Source organism: Motacilla alba, chromosome 3 (assembly GCF_015832195.1).
Source record: "Motacilla alba alba isolate MOTALB_02 chromosome 3, Motacilla_alba_V1.0_pri, whole genome shotgun sequence".
Classification (NCBI taxonomy): Eukaryota; Metazoa; Chordata; class Aves; order Passeriformes; family Motacillidae; genus Motacilla; species Motacilla alba.
This window is the reverse complement of record NC_052018.1, coordinates 45,254,383-45,275,958: the sequence shown is the minus strand read 5'-3', so window position 1 is coordinate 45,275,958 and position 21,576 is coordinate 45,254,383. Positions and strand designations below refer to the sequence as shown.

The window sequence follows — 21,576 nt, the reverse complement described above, 5'->3', positions numbered from 1 at the left end:
TATACATAATTAAAAAAAAAAGAAAAAAATACTGAAAAAAGTCTGGAGAGTCAGCTACACCATACTTCAAGCCAATAGCCACACCATATCACTCTTTCAAAAAAATCATGCAGAACAAAACAGAATGGGTGTTCCCCTCAAAAAAATCTCTCTCCTCTGTGGGAATCCTTTTCTTTGAAGAGAAAATGAATGTATATTTTGAGCACAGATGTGAAGGTAGTTTAAGCAACCAGAGAGAAGTAATTTCCAGCGGTCCCCTCCAACCAACCCTATTCTGTGACTATAAGATTCACTTTATCATTTAATCCTTTGCTTTTATCATTTTCTATTGAAATACTCCAAAACTCTAAAAAAGCACAAGAAAGAGAAACTACTCTCATGGAAGAAGAGTATATTTCAAGGATACTGTAAAACAGGCATTTAATAAAGAGAGCAATGGTGAGAGAAAACAGGGCAGAGTATATTTTCTTTACAGTACCTGCTAATCCTTTTGTAGCTCTTTATAAAACTCACTTATTAAAAAAGAACAGGCCACTTGGGAATGAACTGTTTGCCTCCAAACTCTCTCACTCAAGGCACCTCTGCTTTTAAGAAGTCCTGGAATGACATCTAAGCTTTCAGAATATTGAGAAATTGGAGTAGGAAAAAAAAATCATCATTCTTTCACACCCAGGAAACTGTTGCTCTTCATCAGCAAATCTGCCATCACTGTTGACACTTCTCTTGAAATATATGAATGCAGAAAACATTTTAGAAGTTTCACTTCTACAGCAATCACAATAGATGGCAAGGCACAATGGTTAGAGGAAGATGTAAACAACACTGAGCTTCCTTATGATTGCCAGAAATTGTTCCTAGCTTTCCTGAGGCAACGTGTCAATAAATTCAATCTGCTTCAATTAATATACCTATTCTATTACATCTAGAATGTTATTTGCAAAACAAAATTGCAAACAGAATGGCAAATGGCTTTTCCCCTCAAAAGGTCATTTTCTTTTTTTCCCCCAGTACCTTTACAAGGCAGCTGTGATTTCATTAGCACTGTTCATTCTTTTCTTCAGTCTTTGGGACAACACAAGAATGTGAGATAGAAAGTGATCAAGTCTCTTGTTGGAAAAGAATACCTCCCTTCTGTTGTCTTTAAAATAAATATAACAGCACTAACGGCAGGAATCTGCCATGCCATTTTGCCATGCTCTACTGTTTCCTCATTAGCAGAAAAATGGTTTCATTAGAGAAGTTCTTTCAGTACATGTATAGGAACTGTAGGGAAAGGGGAGTAGGAAGTCCCTCGCCTTCCCCTGCATGAATACAATCCTCTTGCTTAATTCCTGTAAAGATTTTAAGTCACTGCAATACAGAACTGAGGTTGACACCTGCTTCATATAGAAAATGACAGGACACTAGATAACGAAAGATTTGACATTTCTTTAAGCTTTCATCCTATTACTCCTGAATGCAATGTACTTTAAATATAAAATATCTTGTAACCCTATACAAGATGCCTCAAGTATTTATGATACAGAACCAGATGCAATCTAACCTTACAATCATCCAGTAAACATGTTCTACTGAGAAAGAATGCCAAATCTCTCACTGCAATGGCCCCTCTATGGTTCTGGAGCCATTTACATCAAACTACCACGAAGACCAAACTCAACAAACTATATGGAACGCTAGGTTTGTGGTACCTTTCAACTGCCATGTCAGATGAAGAAGGACATCTCTGAACTCACCCAAGCACACAGAACAAGGTCTGCCTGACTTGCGTAGTATCATACACAAACAATGGACCAACGTGTTCTTTGGCTTTAGCAAGAAGATACAACGTATGAGAGCAGCTGAGATTATCCACACCCATCCCCTTACATGATGGCATGAACTGCTTGGGCTGATACAGATGAGAGACCTCTGTCTGTGGCTAAAGGGAAAGCATTTTGTATTATTCTTGTGCATCTTGCAGCACTACAGATATACATGGTGCTCTTAGCCATATGAGCACCTAAATGGTGTCAGGAAGCTTCGCTTCCTAAGCATTGGCAAAAACCAGCTCTGACTCAAGTACACAGAGGAGGACTCACAGGAGAGGTAAAAAAATGGGCCGTTCAAAAATATAGATCTTGCATTCAACACAGAAAGATGGAGGAATGTTATATTTTTCTTCCATTTTGGAGAAAACTAGTCAGAACCATATTGGAAAGCTATTTTTTGTATTATGTTCAAGCCAGTAATTTAAGATCTAATTTAACTGATGTATGAGATTCATGATTGCAAAAAGCACCAGTAACAAAAATGCAAAACCAGAAATTTGCAGAGCTCCTGTTCTTATAAGGAGAAGTGTGCAATTTTGAGCAGACAGGACGCATGCCTAATGGGTTAGCTGTTCAATTATACATGCAAGTTTTAAAATTATGACTGAGAAGGAAGGTCATTCTTTTGAATTAGCAAAAGTATCAACTGACCCATTCCTGTTAGAGGCACTTGGACACCAGAAACCAAAATGGCAAGCCAAACAGAAAGCAGAACTGAAGAACTGAACACCGCAGGATGCATATTCCACAAAAGGAACTATCCATTACCACTGCAACATTGAAGTACTTCATGCCACACCTTTATTAAATAAAATTCAAACTACAGTAATTTATGTAGTATGGTAATCCAGCTAGTCTTTATCTAAGAAGTTATTAGATCACTGATTTTAAAGAGAGAAAATTATATTGCAGTAAAGTATTCTCTTTGGTGCTTTTCTTTTTCTTCACCTACATTTTTCATCTCTGCTCTCATTTTCTTATTATTTTCTCATTCTCCTTCTTCCTCCACACTCATGGAGTTTTTTCTTTGCTACAACAAATCTTCATTCTTTTAGAATCTGGTTTTTTTTAAAATCCTGCTTACAGTTTAATATAAAAGAGTCCTATGATAGCTCCGTTATGTATCATTTACTATAACAGCCTCAATGGACAACATTCTCTTAAACTATTAAGCGCTACCATCAAGTTAGTAAATGAAAGGCCTTTCATTTTATAAAATTAAGAACATAGTCTTTAATATCAAAGGTGCTTAAGAATATCCAGGGAAATAGCTTTTCCCTAAGCATACAACCATGCTAGAAAGAAGATACCTACTGGCAAATATGTATTTTTAATAGTGAACAAGTTTTACAAGGATGTGTTTTGAAAACAAAGTGTTTCTCATTCTTTGTTGTTGAGATTGCCAGATCTGTCAATGTTATTAGCACAAAACAGTTGTTCATCTGACTGCTAATGCAGCAACTGACACACCAACTATACATAGCACCACTGGACTATTGCTCCCTGTGCAAGAATTCACATCTGAATCAAAAGAAAAACAAGCTACTTGATTATGAATTAAAGAATAGATATGATATTCCAGGTCCAGTAAAAACAGACTGCAGGCATATGAGTCTCATTAATCTCTTATACCTATTTGGTCATTAAAAAAAAAAAAAAAAGAACTAAAAATTAAAAGTAATAAAACATTCTGCTTCTATTGCTAAAGAGTTTTAGCCTGGTTTTGGTGTATGATCACATACCAGAACTGGAAAAGCATGGCTCTATTCATCTGTCAAGCTAAGTGAAGATGGTATAGCACCTTAAAACAACAGGACTAAACTACAAAAGCAAGCACATCAAATTTAAACTGGAGGATTTTACATGTGGTGATTAGAAGACTTGGTTTTGAAATGTTAATGATCAAACAATCATATCGAACAAATTTCTAGCAACAATATTTTACAAATCAGTCTTCTGAATGTAGAAACTTTCAAAAAGAAGAAATGTAAATTTTTCTAATAATCTAAGCACAGTTTCATTTTAAAGCATATGTAATGTTCAAATACCATTAGTTTTAAGCATTTTGATACTTGCACAATTGAGTATCTAGGAAGAAGATTGTATGGAAAATGCACATTATATACCTGACCAATGCTGACCTTTCTCTTTGCAGTTGAAGTGAAAAGTTTCCTGGTGTCCCTTCCACGGAGTCTTCACTTCCTGATCTGCTGGTATGTTCATTACAAATTAATTGTCTACTCTCATCATCAAATGATGTGTACAACTTTTGTTCTGCTAAGCAGTTATTACTTCTGTCAAGACTATTCTTCATCATCATAGGTGGCTCTTCAAAATCAAGTTTCACTTCATCTGAAATAGTCAAAGAGAACACATTTTGTTCAAGTGTTATTAATTACTACTTGTCGTGTTACATTATCAAAATTTGCTTGTATAAATTTAAAAGGTGAGAAAGCTTAAGACTATTAACAGTAAGGTAGTCAATGTCTTCTCATGAACAGTATTTCTTAAAGTCTTTTGGGGTTGTGTTTAAAGTTTTAATATTTCATCTTCTTTATTTCCCTTTTACAAATAGGTTGATTGTACCTGGAGAAAAAAAAAGTGATTGTATTTCAGGACCTGAATACTATGAAGGAACTCAGGAAAAAGGTAGCTGTTAATCCTGTAGCTTCTATGTACATACAAGAAGAACCTCCACAAATAAAACCCCTCACATAACATTTGCACGATCCCAAAAGGGGAGAAGAGACCAAGGCAGGTTACAAATACACTAGCTTCTCAACTTCTTCAATTAGTAACATCAGCTTATTAAGGCTACATGAACTGACACATTAAAGAAAGATATATTTATAGAATAAATACATAAAAATGAAGTAAAGTTTAGTAGGTAAAACGTGAGATATTCAGTTTATAACGTAAAGTAACAATCCCGGACAATGTAAGAACTGTCATTATACATGAGTCTTCTGAAATGAAGACAGAGTCCCAGCACACTTCATTATGAGCCAACATGCAGGAAGCCAAGATGCCATTTCCCATCTTCAAGAAAATTACTTTTAAATCCCACATTTGGTGACCTTTATTAAATCTCCACTAATGAAACTCTTAACAACAAATACGATATATTTGGAGGCCTGTCAAGATACATCATTCCTTTTTATTCCTCCTTTTAGGCTCAATAATCCATCAGGGAATCTCCTTAGATGATGGCATCTCATTAGCTCTTCAAGCATGTCAGAATTTAATGTTAACTTTACTCACTGATGACAACTTTCAGTAAAATTCCATTACTTGGAAACCTATAGGAAGAAGAGGCACCTGAGCAGTTTTCAACTGATTTTCAGTGGTGCAAGCCAGCATCATTTTGGGAAACCACAGTTTCAAAACTGCCTTAAACCATTTAAATACTTCCAGAATTCACACTGAAAGGACACACAAGTCCTTTAATGTATTAATAATTCATGTAATTACCAATATTAAAACACATAATGCAGTTATCTTTCTAGCAAATAATATGTATCAAACATTCTTACTCTGATCCAGAGGAACCACCTTAGCAGAAAATAAATCTTTCAGAGAAGTTGCTCTAAATAAGCCTCTGCAAGCACTGCTGACTTTTCTAACCTCTGCAGCATCAGGAGGAGGTGTTGGATGGAGAACAGAAGAAGCTTCATCATTTTTTTCAGAAATTATTACTACTGGTTTCTGTGACAAAAATAAAGAAGAATTTTAAACAAAAGCAGAGATAATTTCATTTTCATTTAAGTAAAAAATTAAAAAAAAGAAACCCACATAACTTCTAACAAAGGGCTAAGTTCAAAATAGAACAGAAGTTACACTGGCTTGCTCATGAAGAAATTTTCATATCCTGAATCTAATGATACTATTCTACCAAACAAACCAGATGCAAGTACCATTATCACCACAGAAAGCCAACATTCAAGGGTGCAGAAAACAAAACCTAGCTTGAGTAGAATTCAGAATTATTTATTCCTCATAAGTACTCATTTAACTACATCTGCAGCAAGCTTATTTATCAAAGAAAATATTGTGCCAATGACTACTGCTAACAATTCCAGAGATACATCTATTCTTTGATGTGTTTTTGAGCATTAAAACAGTATTTATAAAACACTCCAGATATGTTCACTTCATATGTAGTACTTTCTACTACACTGAGACAAATCATGCAGATCCAGAAACATGGAAGTAAGTCCTAGTTTTATGCCAGTGTCTTTCATCTTAGAGGAGGTGAACAAGTCCCTGAATCTCTAGTATCAAGCACTTGTTGTGCCCTTGACCTACATAAAAGCACTGACCTCTAAAATCAATACCAATTTCCTTAAAATAAAGCATGCACTAGAAAGTCTCCAGTCAGTCCTTCAGAGCCCTCCATAGTATTAAGGAGCCAACAGGTGAGACTGACTACTTACAACCACCATAATTAATACAAACTCTTAATTTAGAGTGTATTAACTTATATCCATTGATAAAGCAAAAAAAAAAAAAAAAAGAGCAAGTTTTGCATTGGTCAGTAGTTTTCTCTATTTTTTTCCACTCCCACAAAATACATGAAAATTTAACACCAGTTCTTAAATCCAAATGTAGATATACTTATCCTAAATAGAAGTATGCTCAGAATTTTTAAACCTGATTCATGTAAATATATTCCCTTATCCAAATTACTAAAGTATAAAATTTCTTGGATATTTCCCCTAATTTCCTAAAGAATTTCCTAAAGAAAAAGCAATGTATACAGCACATTTAATTGCTATAGCATGCTCTGTTATCTCGGGTACTAAACAAACAATCTTGAGTCGTGACTCAATCTTATATTTAAAGACCAAATATAAAAAAAACTGTGGAAGAGCAGATACACTTATAAATTGAAAACAATTCACAGCTTTCACAGAGGGAGAAAAGTGGTTCTCAAAGGACCTCTATCCGTTTTGAAATAAACTACAATCATGACATTTTATAGAAATGTAAGCCAAATAGAAAGCAACCCAGTTACCTTCAAGTTACTGTTCACAGAACCACAGAATAGATGAGGTTGGAAAGGACCTCTGGAGGTCCAAGCCCCGTATTCAACCACAGCCACCTGAACTCAGCTGCCCAGGACCATGCCCAAGAAGCTTTTGAAGATCTCTGGGCAACCTCTGCCAAGGCCTCCTCACCTCACAGTGGGAAAACTGTTTCCTGAGGTTCAGAGGAAAGCTCCTGTGTCCCAGTTTGTGCCCTCTGCCTCTGGACCAGTTGCTGCAAAGAGGCTGGTTCTGTCCTCTTTGCACCCGTCTTTCAGGTATTTACATCCATGAATAATGTCCTCCCTTGGTCTTTTCCAGGCTGAACATTCTCATGTCTCCCTGTCCCTTTATCAGATTCTCTCCAGTAGCTCCATGTCTTTCTCGTACTGTGGAGCCCAGAACTGCATACAGCATTCCAGGTGTGACCTTACCAGTGCTGAGTTGAGGGGAAGGATCATTTCCCTCAAACTGCTGGGAACACTACTCCTAATGCAGCCCCAGATCCCATCAGCCACTTTTTTAACAGCCAGGGCACGCTGTTGGCACATGTTCATGCTCATGAAGTTCACCTATTTTAGTAAACTTACACAAGAAAGCTGACTCAAGTATCAGCCTTCTGATTCTAGTTAATGTCACTTTGAATCATAAAGCAATACAACAATATTTAAGTAGTTTAAATTATTTTCGGATTTCTATGGGGGGAAAAATGACAAAACTGACTTTATAAGTCTCAGACTAATGTTACAACAAGCCTCCATTTTTTCCAAATGTCTTTAAACCATGTATTTTCCTGACACTACCAAGACACATATTTTTATATCAGTACTGCATGAGCTATTTCCAGAGTACTTACATGAGTCAGTGGACTTAGACGAACACCAGAATTCGGTCTTGATTCCAACGAATCAGAACTGGATGTATCAAGACTAACGAAGCAATGAAACATAGTTAGAAAAAAGCAGATCCAGAGTTGTGTGATCAGCTGGTTTTGTTTAATTGCATACTTCTTCCCTTTGCCAGTGAATATGGGGAAAGGGAAGAAAGGAAAAGTGACAAGAGCATTTCATGGTAACAAAACTCCAAGTAGAAATAATTTTGAGGCAGTAAAAACTTTGTTTGAAAATGAGCATTTCAAACTGCAGGACCTAAAATTTCACATTTAAAAGATCTCAGAAGGCTCTGAAGAAAGATCTAGTACATAGGTTATAGGAAACAAGCAAGCTTTCACATGTTCTAGGAAAAAAGCTGAAGACTATCTCAATTAAATGCATTCAATTGTCTCAAGAAAAGGTAAGTAACAGACTCTTTTCTTATACTATTTTTCACATAGAAAACTAGTGTAGTGACTGCCTCTGGTAGCTCTAATCCAGAAAAACTTCCTGGACATGTAGATTAACACCAACAGTAAAGATCATTAGAAGAAGGCGAAGGATGTGATTAAGAATACAGATTAACACAGGGGAAATAACCACCGGAAGCATAATTAGAGAATCAAATCTCTTGCTGCTAAAGGATATTTGAAAACATCTTAAAGCCACAGTACCTAAAATGTACAGGGCGTCTATTTTGAGGGCATCGTGAGGCTTGAGACCCAAAGAATTTCCTTTGTTCATCTGTTGGTGTGAATGGTCTTGGAGTTTTTACTGTCTGTAGAGCATCTCTGGCTTCATTTACAATCTCAGAACTGGTCTTAGGCTTTGCCGCTGACAGCCAGTAGAATGGTTCTGCTTTTCTTCTATTTTCAGTCTTTGAAGCTTGCATTCCTCTCCAAAGTACTGCACAGGAAGAACACTGGAAAATATATGTGAATGGCACAAAGCATTATGCTAGTTTTAAATTACAAACTATTAATTCATCACTAGTTATGCTACCGTAAATCCTAGACAGTGCTGAAATAGAGGGAAATAAGGTACACTGATAACGCATTTCCTCTCTGTTCTTCAGTTCTGTAGGAAAATACTCAAAAACAGAAAGCATCTGACATGGAGGATATACCTTCGGTTTTTTTACAGGATACTAGATTACGTCACTGTGCTTCATGGGCCAAATGTGGTCCTCTATAATTCCATAGAAAATCTGTTTCTTGACACTTGGTTACTTGTGAAACACTACAGCCAAAACAGGAATTCAATCATATGATGCAAAGAGACACTTTTTTCCAACTTAGGAAAAACCCGATACATATTATCAACCTTACCAAGGGCAGCTTCTTAATATGTCAGAGGCGTCATTATCAGTAAGTGAAGCACAGTTATCAGCAATTGATAAGCAGAGACAAGGAAGAACAGGCAATCCATTTTTTTCCTCTGAAAGAAATGGCTCCCCAACCCCAAGCACAGGCAAAGAAAGATAACACTAAAGTAAGTTATAAACCCAACCTTCCAATCAGCATTGTGTCCTGCTGTAGTTTCTGGGAAATGCAGTGGACAGGGACAGACTTGCTCCATCACCCCCTGGACCCACAACCCATCACTATCATGGTGCAGTTAGCTGCAGATACCATCCTTGTCATTTCACAGCAAACTCATCATGAGTCTTACACCATGCAAAATTCCACTTCTGCTTTCAAACTTACCTAAAAACAAAAATGTTTCTGCACTGTGACTCAGACCATCTGGTAACTTCTATTCTCTCTCACAGTTTATGACAATGAACTGACAGTGGATCAGACACAATCATCTGGGTTATTTCTAAACTATGGAGTAAAAAAAAACCTTATATCCTTAGTTTCTCAGTTCAAGTCTTCCTGTTCTGCAGTCTAACTTTTCCAGCTGCTTCTTCTTTCTTTGAGAGCCTGCACATTCTGGCAGTGTCTGTCATTGTGGCACTCCCAATATAAAATTGGGTAAGGAGAACTGCACCAACTCTTTCACTAAATGATGCACAATTAAAAAAACCTCAGGAACAGATCAGGAGTCTGAGACTATCAGTGTTTTTAATAGTTCCAACTACCATTAATATATTATTTGCCTTCACTGTGACTGAATTTTGTTCTCTATGCTCCTTACTCTTCCCTCTATTACAATGTGATTACAAAAACAGTAAGGAGTTCCACTGCAGCTGTCTGTTTAGAAAAATTTATACAGTCAGTTCTCACGGAAAAAAGCAAGATAGTCTATTATTCCCTATTCCCCCAGCTACTGGGAGCCAGAATTTTGACCTTAAGTGGAAGGTCTTCTCTGTAGGCCTTATGTCTGATACAGCTGGCAATAGTCCTGTGCAGGCCAGGAGCTGGACTTCATGATCCTTGTGAGGCCCTTCCAACTCAGTATATTCTGTGATTCTGTAATTTTGCTCCCCAGTCCCAGCAGGAAACAGATAGAGGGAAGACTGCAGTGTCAAAGGAGACAGCGTAACTGGTACACACAGATCTTGTCCCTCACCACTGTCACCATTTCCCAAGTAGCCTTTAAGTTGGACAAGTGAAGAGCTCCTCTCTGACTCTCTGCTGGGAGGTAGAAGAGTATCACAGCAGTGTCTGAAAAGCCATACCTGGGCTCTTGTCTTTATTCCCCGGTTGGTTACTCCAGAAGTCTGAGTCTGGTCTTTGCTGTACAGGAAGTCTGGTCTTTGCTGTACAGGAAGATTTCAAAGCAGTAGATAGCAGTACAACATCCACACATTAGTCCCAGCAATGTCCAGAGGTGAGACATTTATACTCTTGCAGCTCTTTGTTCAATCAAGATGAGAGAAGCATGGCTGGCTACATCAGATATGGCACCACACTGGCTCTGCCATCTCAAATTGCCTCTACCATCCTCTTTCCCATCTCAAGACCGGTGTAATTTAATTGCTAGTGTGCAGAGTGGGCGTATTTGCAATCACCAAGTACAGTGAGGAGAAGCCCTGTAGTCAGGCTATGAACATTCTGCTCTCTGACATCCAAATCCATGTTCTGTCTGCCCTAGCAAATCTTTGGAACAGTGAGCACACAGGTACAGGTTTGGTGAGAATCCCAGAGTCACTGAGGTTGGAAGAGACCTTTAAGATCATCAAGTCCAACAGCCAACCCTGCACCGCCCCTGTAACCCCTAAACCACATCAACCAGTGCCAGATCCAGACACCTAAACACGTCCAAGGCTGGTGACTCCATCACCTTCCCGGCCAACCCATTCCAGTGCATGGACATCCGCACAGTGAATTTTCTTTTTCTAATATCTAATCTGCATCTCCCCTGTCTCAGCTTAAAGCCATTTCCTCTTGTCCTTTCACTGCAGGCACGGTAGAAGAGATGGACCCCCACCTCACTACATCCTCCTTTCAGATGTAAACAATAGCTACTATTAGACATGATTCTGATTAACAGAAACTTACCAATCACAATTGATGCACTTTGACCCCGGTGAAATTTCGACGCAGAGAAACCGCTATCAAAGAGAAACAAGAACGAAGTTACGAGAGCCGAGCTCTCAGGAGAGTGAGGTTTCCAGCGCAGCCATGGCACAACACGTCCCACAGGAACCCCCCAAATAAGCAGCACCTGTGTAGTAAACGCTATCCCAGCCCACACCCGGCAATCACACCTCCCTCCCCAGCACGGCAAAGCTGCCGGGAAGCGGCACGGGGATTATCAGTCTCCGGCCGCTTTCCAAAGCCTCCCGCCCGACTTACCGCACAGTCCGGCCCTTCGCCCCCGCCCGGCCAGGCGGCACCCCCGGGGACGAGCGCTACGGCCGGCGGGGGCACCGGGCGCTGCCCGGGGCACTCGGTCGGGACCCGCCAGCGCCTCCGCAGGGCCCAGCCTCGCTCGGCCGCCCGCCGTTCCCATAGCAACCGTGCACACCGCGCCGCCGGGCCCGGCCCGGAGCGGGGCCGCGCCCCCCGCGCCGCCGCCGCCGCGCCCGCGGGGCCGCCCGGGCACCCCCAGGCGCACGCGCGAGCACCTGCGGGCGCGTGCGCGGCGCGGCCGCTGCCTGGCCGCGGTGGCGTGCCCGGATCCCAGGGGTGGCGTGCCCGGATCCCCGGGATGGCGTGCCCGGATCCCCGGGATGGCGTGCTCAGATCCCAGGCAGGGTGTGCCCACACCCCAGGCATGGCGTGCCCAGGTCCCAGGGATGGCGTGCCCAGGTCCCAGGGATGGCGTGCTCAGGTCCCAGGGGTGGCGTGCCCACATCCCAGCGGCAGTGCCCGTGCGGGCTCCTGCCGCGGCGCTGGCCCGCAGGACGGTGCGTTCCTGGTGGTGAGCCAGTGAGCTCCGTGGCCAGTGCTGTTCCACGTTTATGGATAGCGTGGTGGCGACTGGCTCAAGTCCAGGGCACTGCTGGCAGAAGTTACTCGGGGAGACCTGCTGTTGTTGCCAATTTAGGAACGCTAAACACAGACACGGGGCCCGGTTTAGACAGATGTTTTTCTGTGCAGGGTGCAAGGTGGAAGTGTTACACAAATCAACTCAGATTCTCAAAATTTTACAGAATCACAGAATCGGTTAACTTGGAAAAAAATTCTGAGATCATCGAGTCAAACCTATGAGTAAACACCACCATGTCAGCTAGACCATGGCACTAAGTGTCATGTCCAGTCTTTCCTTAAACACCTCCAAGGGTCAGTGACTACATCACTGCCATGGACAGTCCATTTCAATTACACTAAATATACATTTTAGCAGACAAATCACAGTTCATCGGCCAATTCTCCTATTAGTATTTAACCTTCTATTGGTTTAATGATTTTCTTGCTTCTCGTGCTAATTAGTCCTCATGCTCAATCTTTCTCTTCTTTTGAGTTTGTGGTCAGTGCTGGTTGAGTGTCCACGGTGGCTGGAATCAAGAGGCAAGGCTGTGAACTGGCACTGATTACTTGCATTGTAAAGGACACAGGACCTGTGGCCAGACAGGTGACAAGAGAAACAGCAAGTGACAGTAGACAGACAGGTGACACAGCAGGAGCTGAACACTCGCAGGATGACCCCAGACTACTGGATAGAAGCCCAGGTGATCCTCTGTTCAGGATCAGTCTATTAAAGCTATGATGCCTGTTTCACTGATAAGGCCAGACTCTGTTTCCCAACCCCCTTCTCATTCTCTGTAACTCTCTGGGTGAATTGTTGGCTATTTCTGACCCTTCAGGTGTCAGCATCATTGTAATACCTTCTCTCTGAGCTCAGATTTACAGGTCCAAAATGGAGACATTAAAAGTTTCCCTAAGTAAAAAAACAGGGTCTCAGACACGGTGTAGCAGCAGCCACAAACTCCTGTCCTGTGCCTGGGTCACTCTGGTCAGGCAGTGAAGGTTGGATTGCTCATGTTACTGGTTTCCTGGCAGGGCAGAACTGCTGTCACATCTCCCGCTTGCCTCCTGTTCTCTGGAAGGCCAAAAGATGGACCTTTTCATATTGGCTGTAGCAGTGCTGCACACACATGGGTCCCATGGGCCAGATGGCTTTGTTGGAGTGGCACAAAGGGGTCACTTGCAGTGACTTCCCCAGGCTGCCTCCTGGCACGGTCTCACCAAAAATGCATCCACCTCCAGGTTTGGGTCCTGTTGGCCAGATGAACCAGATGCTCCCTGAACAGCTCCCTGGCGTGCCTCCTGCTATTGCAATGAGTAATGTGATCACAGCCTGTATCAGAAAATCTCCAGACATGTAGTAACAACAAAGACAGGCCTTTTGTGGCAAGTGGGTTGTTTGTGACTGACTTTGTTCGCTATCTCGGAATGCGTTTTGAAATTTATCTAAAAACTGCTGTAGGAGGGTAGTTGTTACCTCTGTGAATAATAGAAAACCACAACAAATACAGCTCCATCTGACCAAACTTCTTTCTTTGTTCCTTTATTATATACTTCAGATATCTCTGAAAGCACTCCCCAAATAAATTCATCCTCTATATATATTTGTATGTAAATATATATAAATCTCTTACTAGCTTGAAGTTCCTTTTACTAATCGCTTGCTAATATAACTTTTACTTTTTCATGTTTGCTACATAAGAACCTTGTGGATATTTTAAATTTAATTTGTCTTTCTGATTTTTATGATAAGCTTTGTTATGCCACTCTCTTCTAGAAAAATAACTTCTTCCAGTTCCTTTTTTGATTCTGACAGGCATTATGATAGCAGTAAAAAGATCTCCGTGTGTAACGCTACCTGGTTTACATAACACATGCCATTATCTCTGCTAGCTTCTACTTTATCTCTAATTATTAGGCATCTAGTCCTCTTTCTTTGGCAGCCAAGTTCAATACCTCAGAAGTAATGAAAACCTTGTTATTATTGTACCCACTTTTCTCTGTATATTCTTCTTTAAAAGCCAAAAGAATGTGTGTGCGTGCATGTATGTATGCTATTTTCAGATCATTCACAGTTAGCTCATTTTCTGTTACTTTCTTCTGAACCTTTCTTTTATTGAAATAATACAAGGGAAGTTTCGCAGAAGAATGTGTAGATCTGTTTCCTGGTAAAGCCAGTTTGAATTTCTTTTTACTGTTATCATTCTTTAAACAATTTTAAATCCACCCAGTTAAACCCACTAAGCCTCCTTTCTTGGCTTCTTCTTTAATCCTTTTCATATGCACATTATTTCTCCTCTCTATTTTCTAGGTCATCAAATTGAAGAGTTAAATTTTATTCATTTTCTGAGCTTTGGCAATTATAGCAAATATTTCTTTTGTGATCTCTCTGCTATGTCTCAACTGTTATAACTTTCTCACTTAAATCCTTCCTAGGCTGTGCTTTCTGTTGAAGGAACTCTCTCAGCACCTCTTTTAAATGCAGGTACATAATTAAATCTCGTTTTCAGTAACCATGCTTTAGGATGGAAATATCATCAAAACCTATAAATTGACTTGGTCTAGGTAAGCTAGTATTTGCTGAAGTGATTGCTAAGGTAAAAACAGTATGTTCTAAACATTTCTGCCTCACTTATAAAAAAAAAGTATTCAATTATGACATAATCATTCAATTTTTTTTTTTTTAATTTAGTTTGATTTGAAAATCATGGAAGGTATTTTGTGTTGGTATCCAGTCTCAGGTTTTGGTCTGGCTAACTTAAATCTGTATAGAGATGAAACTTACCTGAATATCCAGACATACCAAGCCTATATTTCAGTGCAATTTAGAATTAGTTAACAGTGTTAAGCACTTTACCTGCCGAGTGTTCATTGACCACATTTGCTGCTTCTAGCTGCTGGCCTGCAAAAGCAGCCTCCAGTGCAATTTGAGCAACACAAGTGGCAATGCAGCCCCCATTTGTCCATATTTCTTTCCTCTTTTTCAAAATAAAACAGCAGTCCCACCCCCAATCTGGACAAAAATCTTCCTGTCATATTCAACCTTGCGTAAACCATCTGGTATGTGCTGTTAAATAAGCTCAATGTTTTGTATCACTTCTAGATCATTACAAAGGCAGGTGGAGCTGTTCATTTTATAGTAGTTAGAAGCAACTCCTCTATCAAGAGGCCTAATAAGTCTTAATAAAGCAAGTTTATTAAGATCTCCATTACATGCAGCAGGGAAATCTGTCACAGGGAAGAGTGCTGGGTGTATGATGAGATGACTAGCTGGTGGATGAAGGGAGAGCAGTGTACGCTGTTTATCTTAAGTAAGGCTTTTGATTGTCTCCCATTACACCCTGACAGACAAACTGATGAAGCATGGGCTATTAAGATGGATATGGAGCTGCACTGAAATTTTGCAGAACTGCAGAGCTCAAAGAGTTGAGATTGGCCACACAAAATGCAGCTGGGGACCACTCATCCTCAGGGTGCGCCCTCAGCAAGTTTACAGATGATGTAAAACTGGGTGGAGTGACTGGTACATCAGATGGTTGTGCTGCCATTCAGAGGGACCCAAACAGGCTGGAGGACTGGGCTAAGAGGGATCTCAAGAAGCACAACAAAGGGAAATGTGAAGTTCTGCACCTGGAGAGGAATAACCCCATGCACCAGTACATGCTGGGGGTCAACTGGCTGGAAAGGAGCTTGGCAGAAAAGGACCTTGGGATGCAAGCTGACATAAGTTGAACCAGCAATGTGCAACTTGCTGCAGAGGTAGCCAACAGCCTCTCGGGCTGCATTAGGAAAAGCACTGCCAGGAGGTAGACAAAAGTGATCCTTTCCTTCTGTGCAGCACCAGTGAGGCCACAGCTGCAGTGCTGGGACCAGTCATGGTGCCCCCAGTACAACAGGGACATACTGGAGTCTAGAGAAGGGCCACTGAGGTGACTAAGGGAATGAAGCATCTCTACTATGAGGAAAGGCTGAGAGAGTTGGGACTGTTGAGCCTGGAGAAGAGGAGGATCTGGTGGGAACTTATCTGCGTGTACCTGAGGGAAGGGTGCAAAGAAGATGGAGACAGACCTCATGGCGGCGCACAGTGAAAGAACAAGAGAAAGAAGGCACAAATTGAACTACATGGAACCCCATTTAATCATAAAACCAAATTTCTGGGATGAGAATGGTTATCTCTAAACATCTCAAGCACTGAAAGAGGTTGTTCATAGAGCTTGTATGGCCTCTGTCTTTGGTGATATTAAAATTTGACTGAAAGAATCCCTGAAGAACCTTCTTTAGTCAACTGCTTTAAGCAAGGGGGTTGGACTAGATGATCTCCAGAGATTTTTTTTCAAACCTTAAATATTCTGTGATAGATGTAAATTTTTAAAAATTTCTTAAAATCTTAGTCATATTTGGCTGAAATTTTAGATTTTGGAAATTGCCATGATCAATCTCTAGCTTGCATTGCTTAGTGTGGTTTAACCACTGCATCCTGCAAACTCTGCCCCTTACACTCTCTGACCAGCAACTGATTCCCTCCATGCTCAGTGCTCAACGCTCCAGCCAAAAGCTGAGATTTCCCAGTGAAGTTACGCCAGGTTCCCTAGTGAAATACAGTTGTACACATGTTTGTGCTGACACACAGCATGCAAAGACTTCTTATACCAGCTAACTAAGCATTGTGAGCAAGCTACCAGCTGCACACCCACCATGCAATTGTCCCTACATCAGTGATTGCTTTCATTGATTTCCTGATGTTTCTGCTGCCTCTGCCAGTGACTGGAAGTCCCTGGCATGTTAGTGAAATGCTTGATTTTCCTCTACTCTGCCTTTTGAAACAGCTAGACAAACAGAACTCTCCATGACTTTGGTGCTGCTTGTCAATTTAAGACCCAAATTTCTTCAGGCCAGGCAGGAAGAAATATTAGAGAAACAGCCTTTTTTGAAGAATAAACAAATTTGGAATAAAAATGTGAAGGTCACTGAGGGTTGCAATCCAACATAGAGCCTAAAAAGCAAGTTAAGAACCAGTGAAGGTGGAAAAAGAAAGGGCTTTTTTTGTCAAAAAACACAACCTTCAGTTTAGTGGTCCAAGGTGTTTCTTTACTGAGCATTTTGTTGTGCACAACTTGATGGCTGAGCATTCATTACGGAGCGTACTGAGCTCAGACTTAAAATTCTTAAAATTCACAGAAGCATGTGGTGACGAATACCAAGAACTGACTAAATTGGAAGGGATTTTTGGGCACAGAGATGTGGATAAAGTCAAAACTGTTGAGACACAGAACCCATTAAGGAGCTAACTGAGTAAGGGGATTCACTGAATAGAGCTGGTGCATTAATAGAGCATGGTGATCTTACTTGCTTTCTCAAGGTATCCACATCAGCATTCCTTGCCTTTCCTCCAAACAGATTCTCCTGTCAAATTGTATCTGGTGGGATGGCATGTTTTAGTTTTCAAAGTTCAAATATTAGTTTTCAGACAAAGTTCAAATATTAGTTTTCAGGCAAAGTTCCAATATTAGTTTTCAGACAAAATATTAGTTTTTAGACAAAGTTCAAAAAGTCATAGGATCATAGAATGGTTTGGGTTGGAAGGGACCTTAAACATTATCTAGTTCCAACTCCCTGCAATGGGCAGGGGCACCTTCCACTAGACCAAATTGCTTCCAGCTCCCTCCAGCCTGGCCTTGAACACCCCCAGGGATGGGCCATCCACAACTTCTCTGAGCAACCTGTTCCAGTGTCTCACCACCCTCACAGTAAAGAGTTTCTTCCTAATATCTAATCTAAACCTGTCCTCTTCCAGTTTAAAGCCATTCCCCCTTATCCACTTGAGACATGGGGGTTAGAAATTACATATCCTTGTAAATAGATGCTCTCCAGATTTCTTGTATCTCTCTTTGGGTACTGGAAAAGGCTATAAGGTCTCCCCAGAGCCTTCTCTTCTACTGGCTGAACAACCCCAATTCTCTCAGCCTGTTTTCATGTACACAGAGTCTGCCTGGAGACCACAGGTGCCGCAGGTCCATAACATGTCAAACTTGCCTTACAAGTGTGGTTATGCACAAGTCCAGCAGGTTCCATGCTGGCCTCTAAGCTCTGTGTGTTTTCCATCCATCTGTATATTCTGCATGTACGATAGCCATCTAAGGAATCCACTTGTCTCTACTATCTGGAAATGTCATGGAAAAATACAAAGAACTGCCACTGCCTCTGTGTTGAATTCAGGAAACAGGATGAAACTCTGCTCAAATGGAGGGACCCTATGAGACCCTTCGTGTGTTTTGCAGGAGACTACTAAATTAAAGGTTTGTGGGCTGGTGTTATTTTTGTCCAGTTACAGTGTTTTTGCTTTCACAAACACCTTGCCAACCAGATCTGCCTTGTCTTTGCTGCCAGGGTTGGCTTTGTAGCTCTATTACTGACAACAGTATAGATGGGAAGGAAAGCATGGGCTTTCTCACAAACAACATTGATATAAAGTACTCTCCAGAGAGATCACCAGTGAGAAGCACTGCTTTCATTTTATGTATTCAAAACAAGATGGGACCGAATTGGACATAAACCTTATTTACTGTTCCACCACAATCAGCAAAGCTCATTGTATCAAGTTCATTTCTGATTTCCAGTACATTACCCAGCATGAAAAGACTGTGCAGCAGGAAATACTTAATTTTGTGTATCTTACTGGAGTCTGAGCACCTCAAATAATGCCAAAATGCCCAGATTGGCACAGCTTTCCCCACCTATTTGCCCACTGTCTTTGCTTTAAACATCTTTTAACTCAGAGTGAATGTGCTGTGAGGATAACACAAACTTTACATCCAACTCTGAAATTTTCCCTCATCCAGTGCTTACAGTATGTCTCGAAACTACAATTTGTTCTTGTAGTTTAGCAAATACTTACTGCAAATAATTAGCTCTCATTCATTGTCTCTATGTCCCACTTGCCCAGAGTACCCAATATTTTAAGCTCCTCTCTGGATATGAAAGAATTCTTCATCTGTCCTAAATGAGCAAGAGAGCTCTGCTGTTGGATGCAGGCTGGGTTTCTGGCACTGAGAAATCTGCAATATGGAGAAACAACACATATAAAAATAGCTTATTGTACAAGATAGAAAAGCATTTTTAAATCTGACCCAATATTTACTCAGACTATAGGATGGGACATTGTACCTCACAGTATACAGTGCAGCTCCACAATGTGCTGCAAAGAACTACCAGAAAGCAATCTACAGAATGTGGCACAAGGTACTCTGAGTTAACCTCCCATTGCACCAGATTTCTCTTGCTGATAAAAGCCTGATGATCTGAGGACATACTGCATCCTTATAGAACAGCCACATGTGAACACATCCTGCCAAAACAGCAATGTCAGTGGCAAATGCCAGCAGAACTTCTGCCACTAGAACTTTCTAGTTCAAACAAGGCCAGCAGCAGCAGTGGTGTGCACAGCCTTGGGGTGCCTCCTGAGCACAAGTGTAGGGTTAGACACAGCTGAGATAGGTAAAAGCTTCAGTTTGGCTGCTGTAAGTGGGAATTTCCTCCAAAAATTTTGACAAAAGGTCATGTACTTCAGTGACAATCCTTTTGCAAATAAATACCAGCAGGAACAAAAGAAATATCACTAATAATTATCAAAAGATTTTCATTGATTTTGCTAACACTGAACTCCCCAGCTGGAAAAAAAAAAAAAAAAAAGAGATAAAAGTAGAGAAGGGCTAAGAAGGCCATGAATCTAGTTCCAACATTTCCTGAAATAAGAATGGTATGGCTGATGAAAATGGAAACATGAGGAAATTTGAAATTTCAGACCCAGAGAGAAAAGGAATTCATGAAGAATGTCATCTCAAGTCTGGAGATCATCTTCTGCAGGAAGCTGTGACTTGTAGGAATAGTATGAAGGTGACAAAAATTAAATATAAGGCTGGATAAAACAGTAAAATTGGCTGCTAAGGCAATAATAACTTTAAAACAGTTGTTTTAACTACCAGAGTCAAATGCTTAAAAACAACTAAAGGGACCACTACATCATGAGTACAATTCTTATACTCCAAACTTTTATGTCTGTAAAGAAGTATGTACATGTATTCATGGAAATCCTTATTCCATTATATTAAGTAGGTGTTATTAAATTTTTGGCAATTGCAGATATAAAATAGTTTCATATTTTTGAAGATAACAGTTTGGAAAGTTTAGATCCACTAGGACCCAAAAATTATCTTTCATTGAGCTGAATTGTATTTCCTCTAAATATGAAATTTGGGAATTCAGTTCCTATTGTTGTGATTCCTGACTTTGAGTGGTATTTTACCAAGAGTTCCTCAAGGATACCTCTTCAGTCATATTTTTAGTCATTACCTTAGAATAGGAAGATGGAGTTTGTTAATAAAATTTGCTGATGACACGGAAGTGGGAGACATAGTTAATAAGGAAAGGGATGGCAATATGATATGGGAAGACCTGAATAACCTTGAGAACTAGAGTAATAAAAATGGACTGAAACTTAATAGTGCAAATTGCAAGCTTGTGCCCTTCTGTACTAATACAAATTTCTGTCATAAGCTGCAAGGTCATCAGTTCAGAAACAGAAATATGCAAGTTGTGCCTAGAAGTGCAAGTTAACCACTGGCTTCAAATGTTAAGGGGATGTGCAAAAGGCAAATTTGATCCTTGGGTCTGCGGCGTGAGATATTTCCAGTCGACGTGGTGAGTGCATGTCAGGAGGAGGCAGTGTTGGGAGCCCCCGTGTAGCTCAGTGCCATCCAGAGCATCCACATTCAGGAGAGAGAGACTGAGACTGGGATGAGTGTACAGGAGGGTGGTGAGACTGATCCAGGGACAAGCCTATCATACCATAAAGCTACAGTGGCACAGCTTGTTTATTCTGCCAAAGGGAAGTGTGAGAGACTCTGTTCATATCATCTCTTTAAAGAAGATAAAAAAGCAATTTATACTTTATTTATCTTCAGGAACAAATGAGCATTATGTGACCTGGAAAAATCAGAATAAAAAAATTTTTAAAGGTTTAAAGCTAGTAAAGAGATAAGATTCTGAAACAGCCTCCCAGGAAGACTGCAGAAGTCAAAACCCAACTAGTTAGCTGCTGGAAATAGCTGGTGCTGAAAGCCAGTCATGTTATTCAGTGTTACTCTGAAAAAATCTGAAGTGATTTAGTAGCCATTCACAAAAATACCCCACAAAAGTGAATAGCCTTCGTTTCTAAAGGAGCACTGCATTTGCATGAATTAGATGATTTTTTGACTGGTAAGCTAATTTTTTGGTTTTGTCGGTAATAAAAATAACAGTATTGCTACCAAGGATGAGATGAATACCTGTGGAATTTTGCATTTCTAGTTACAGAACTAAAAGACTAAATATTATTTCTCCTTTAGATAACACTGAAGTTCTTAGAGCATTACCTTTCCCAGTAGATTGCTTGCTGTAGGGCCAGTTGTCTGCCTTTGTTAGAGAGAAAAACTCAGGGAAAAGGCAGCACAGCACTCCAAGCCTTGAAAAGAAA

General features: G+C 40.4%; 1 protein-coding gene across 5 annotated transcripts in view; it reads right to left on the bottom strand.

Moving 5' to 3' along the window:
• The window catches only part of ARMC2 (armadillo repeat containing 2), a 69,308-nt gene extending 57,599 nt beyond the window's left edge, over positions 1-11,709 (bottom strand). For 3 of the 5 annotated variants that reach the window (XM_038133231.1, XM_038133235.1, XM_038133232.1), the window contains exons 1-7: positions 11,451-11,709; positions 11,154-11,206; positions 10,331-10,411; positions 8,382-8,629; positions 7,692-7,764; positions 5,345-5,516; positions 3,938-4,163 (exon numbers count right to left, since the gene is read on the bottom strand). In XM_038133231.1, coding sequence (XP_037989159.1) covers positions 3,938-4,163; positions 5,345-5,516; positions 7,692-7,764; positions 8,382-8,599 — 689 coding nt within the window. In that variant the 5' untranslated portion in view covers positions 8,600-8,629; positions 10,331-10,411; positions 11,154-11,206; positions 11,451-11,709. The remainder of the gene's footprint in view (positions 1-3,937; positions 4,164-5,344; positions 5,517-7,691; positions 7,765-8,381; positions 8,630-10,330; positions 10,412-11,153; positions 11,207-11,450) is intronic. The other 2 variants (XM_038133234.1, XM_038133233.1) reach the window with 2 other exon arrangements.
• Between the last annotated feature and the right edge of the window lie 9,867 nt (positions 11,710-21,576).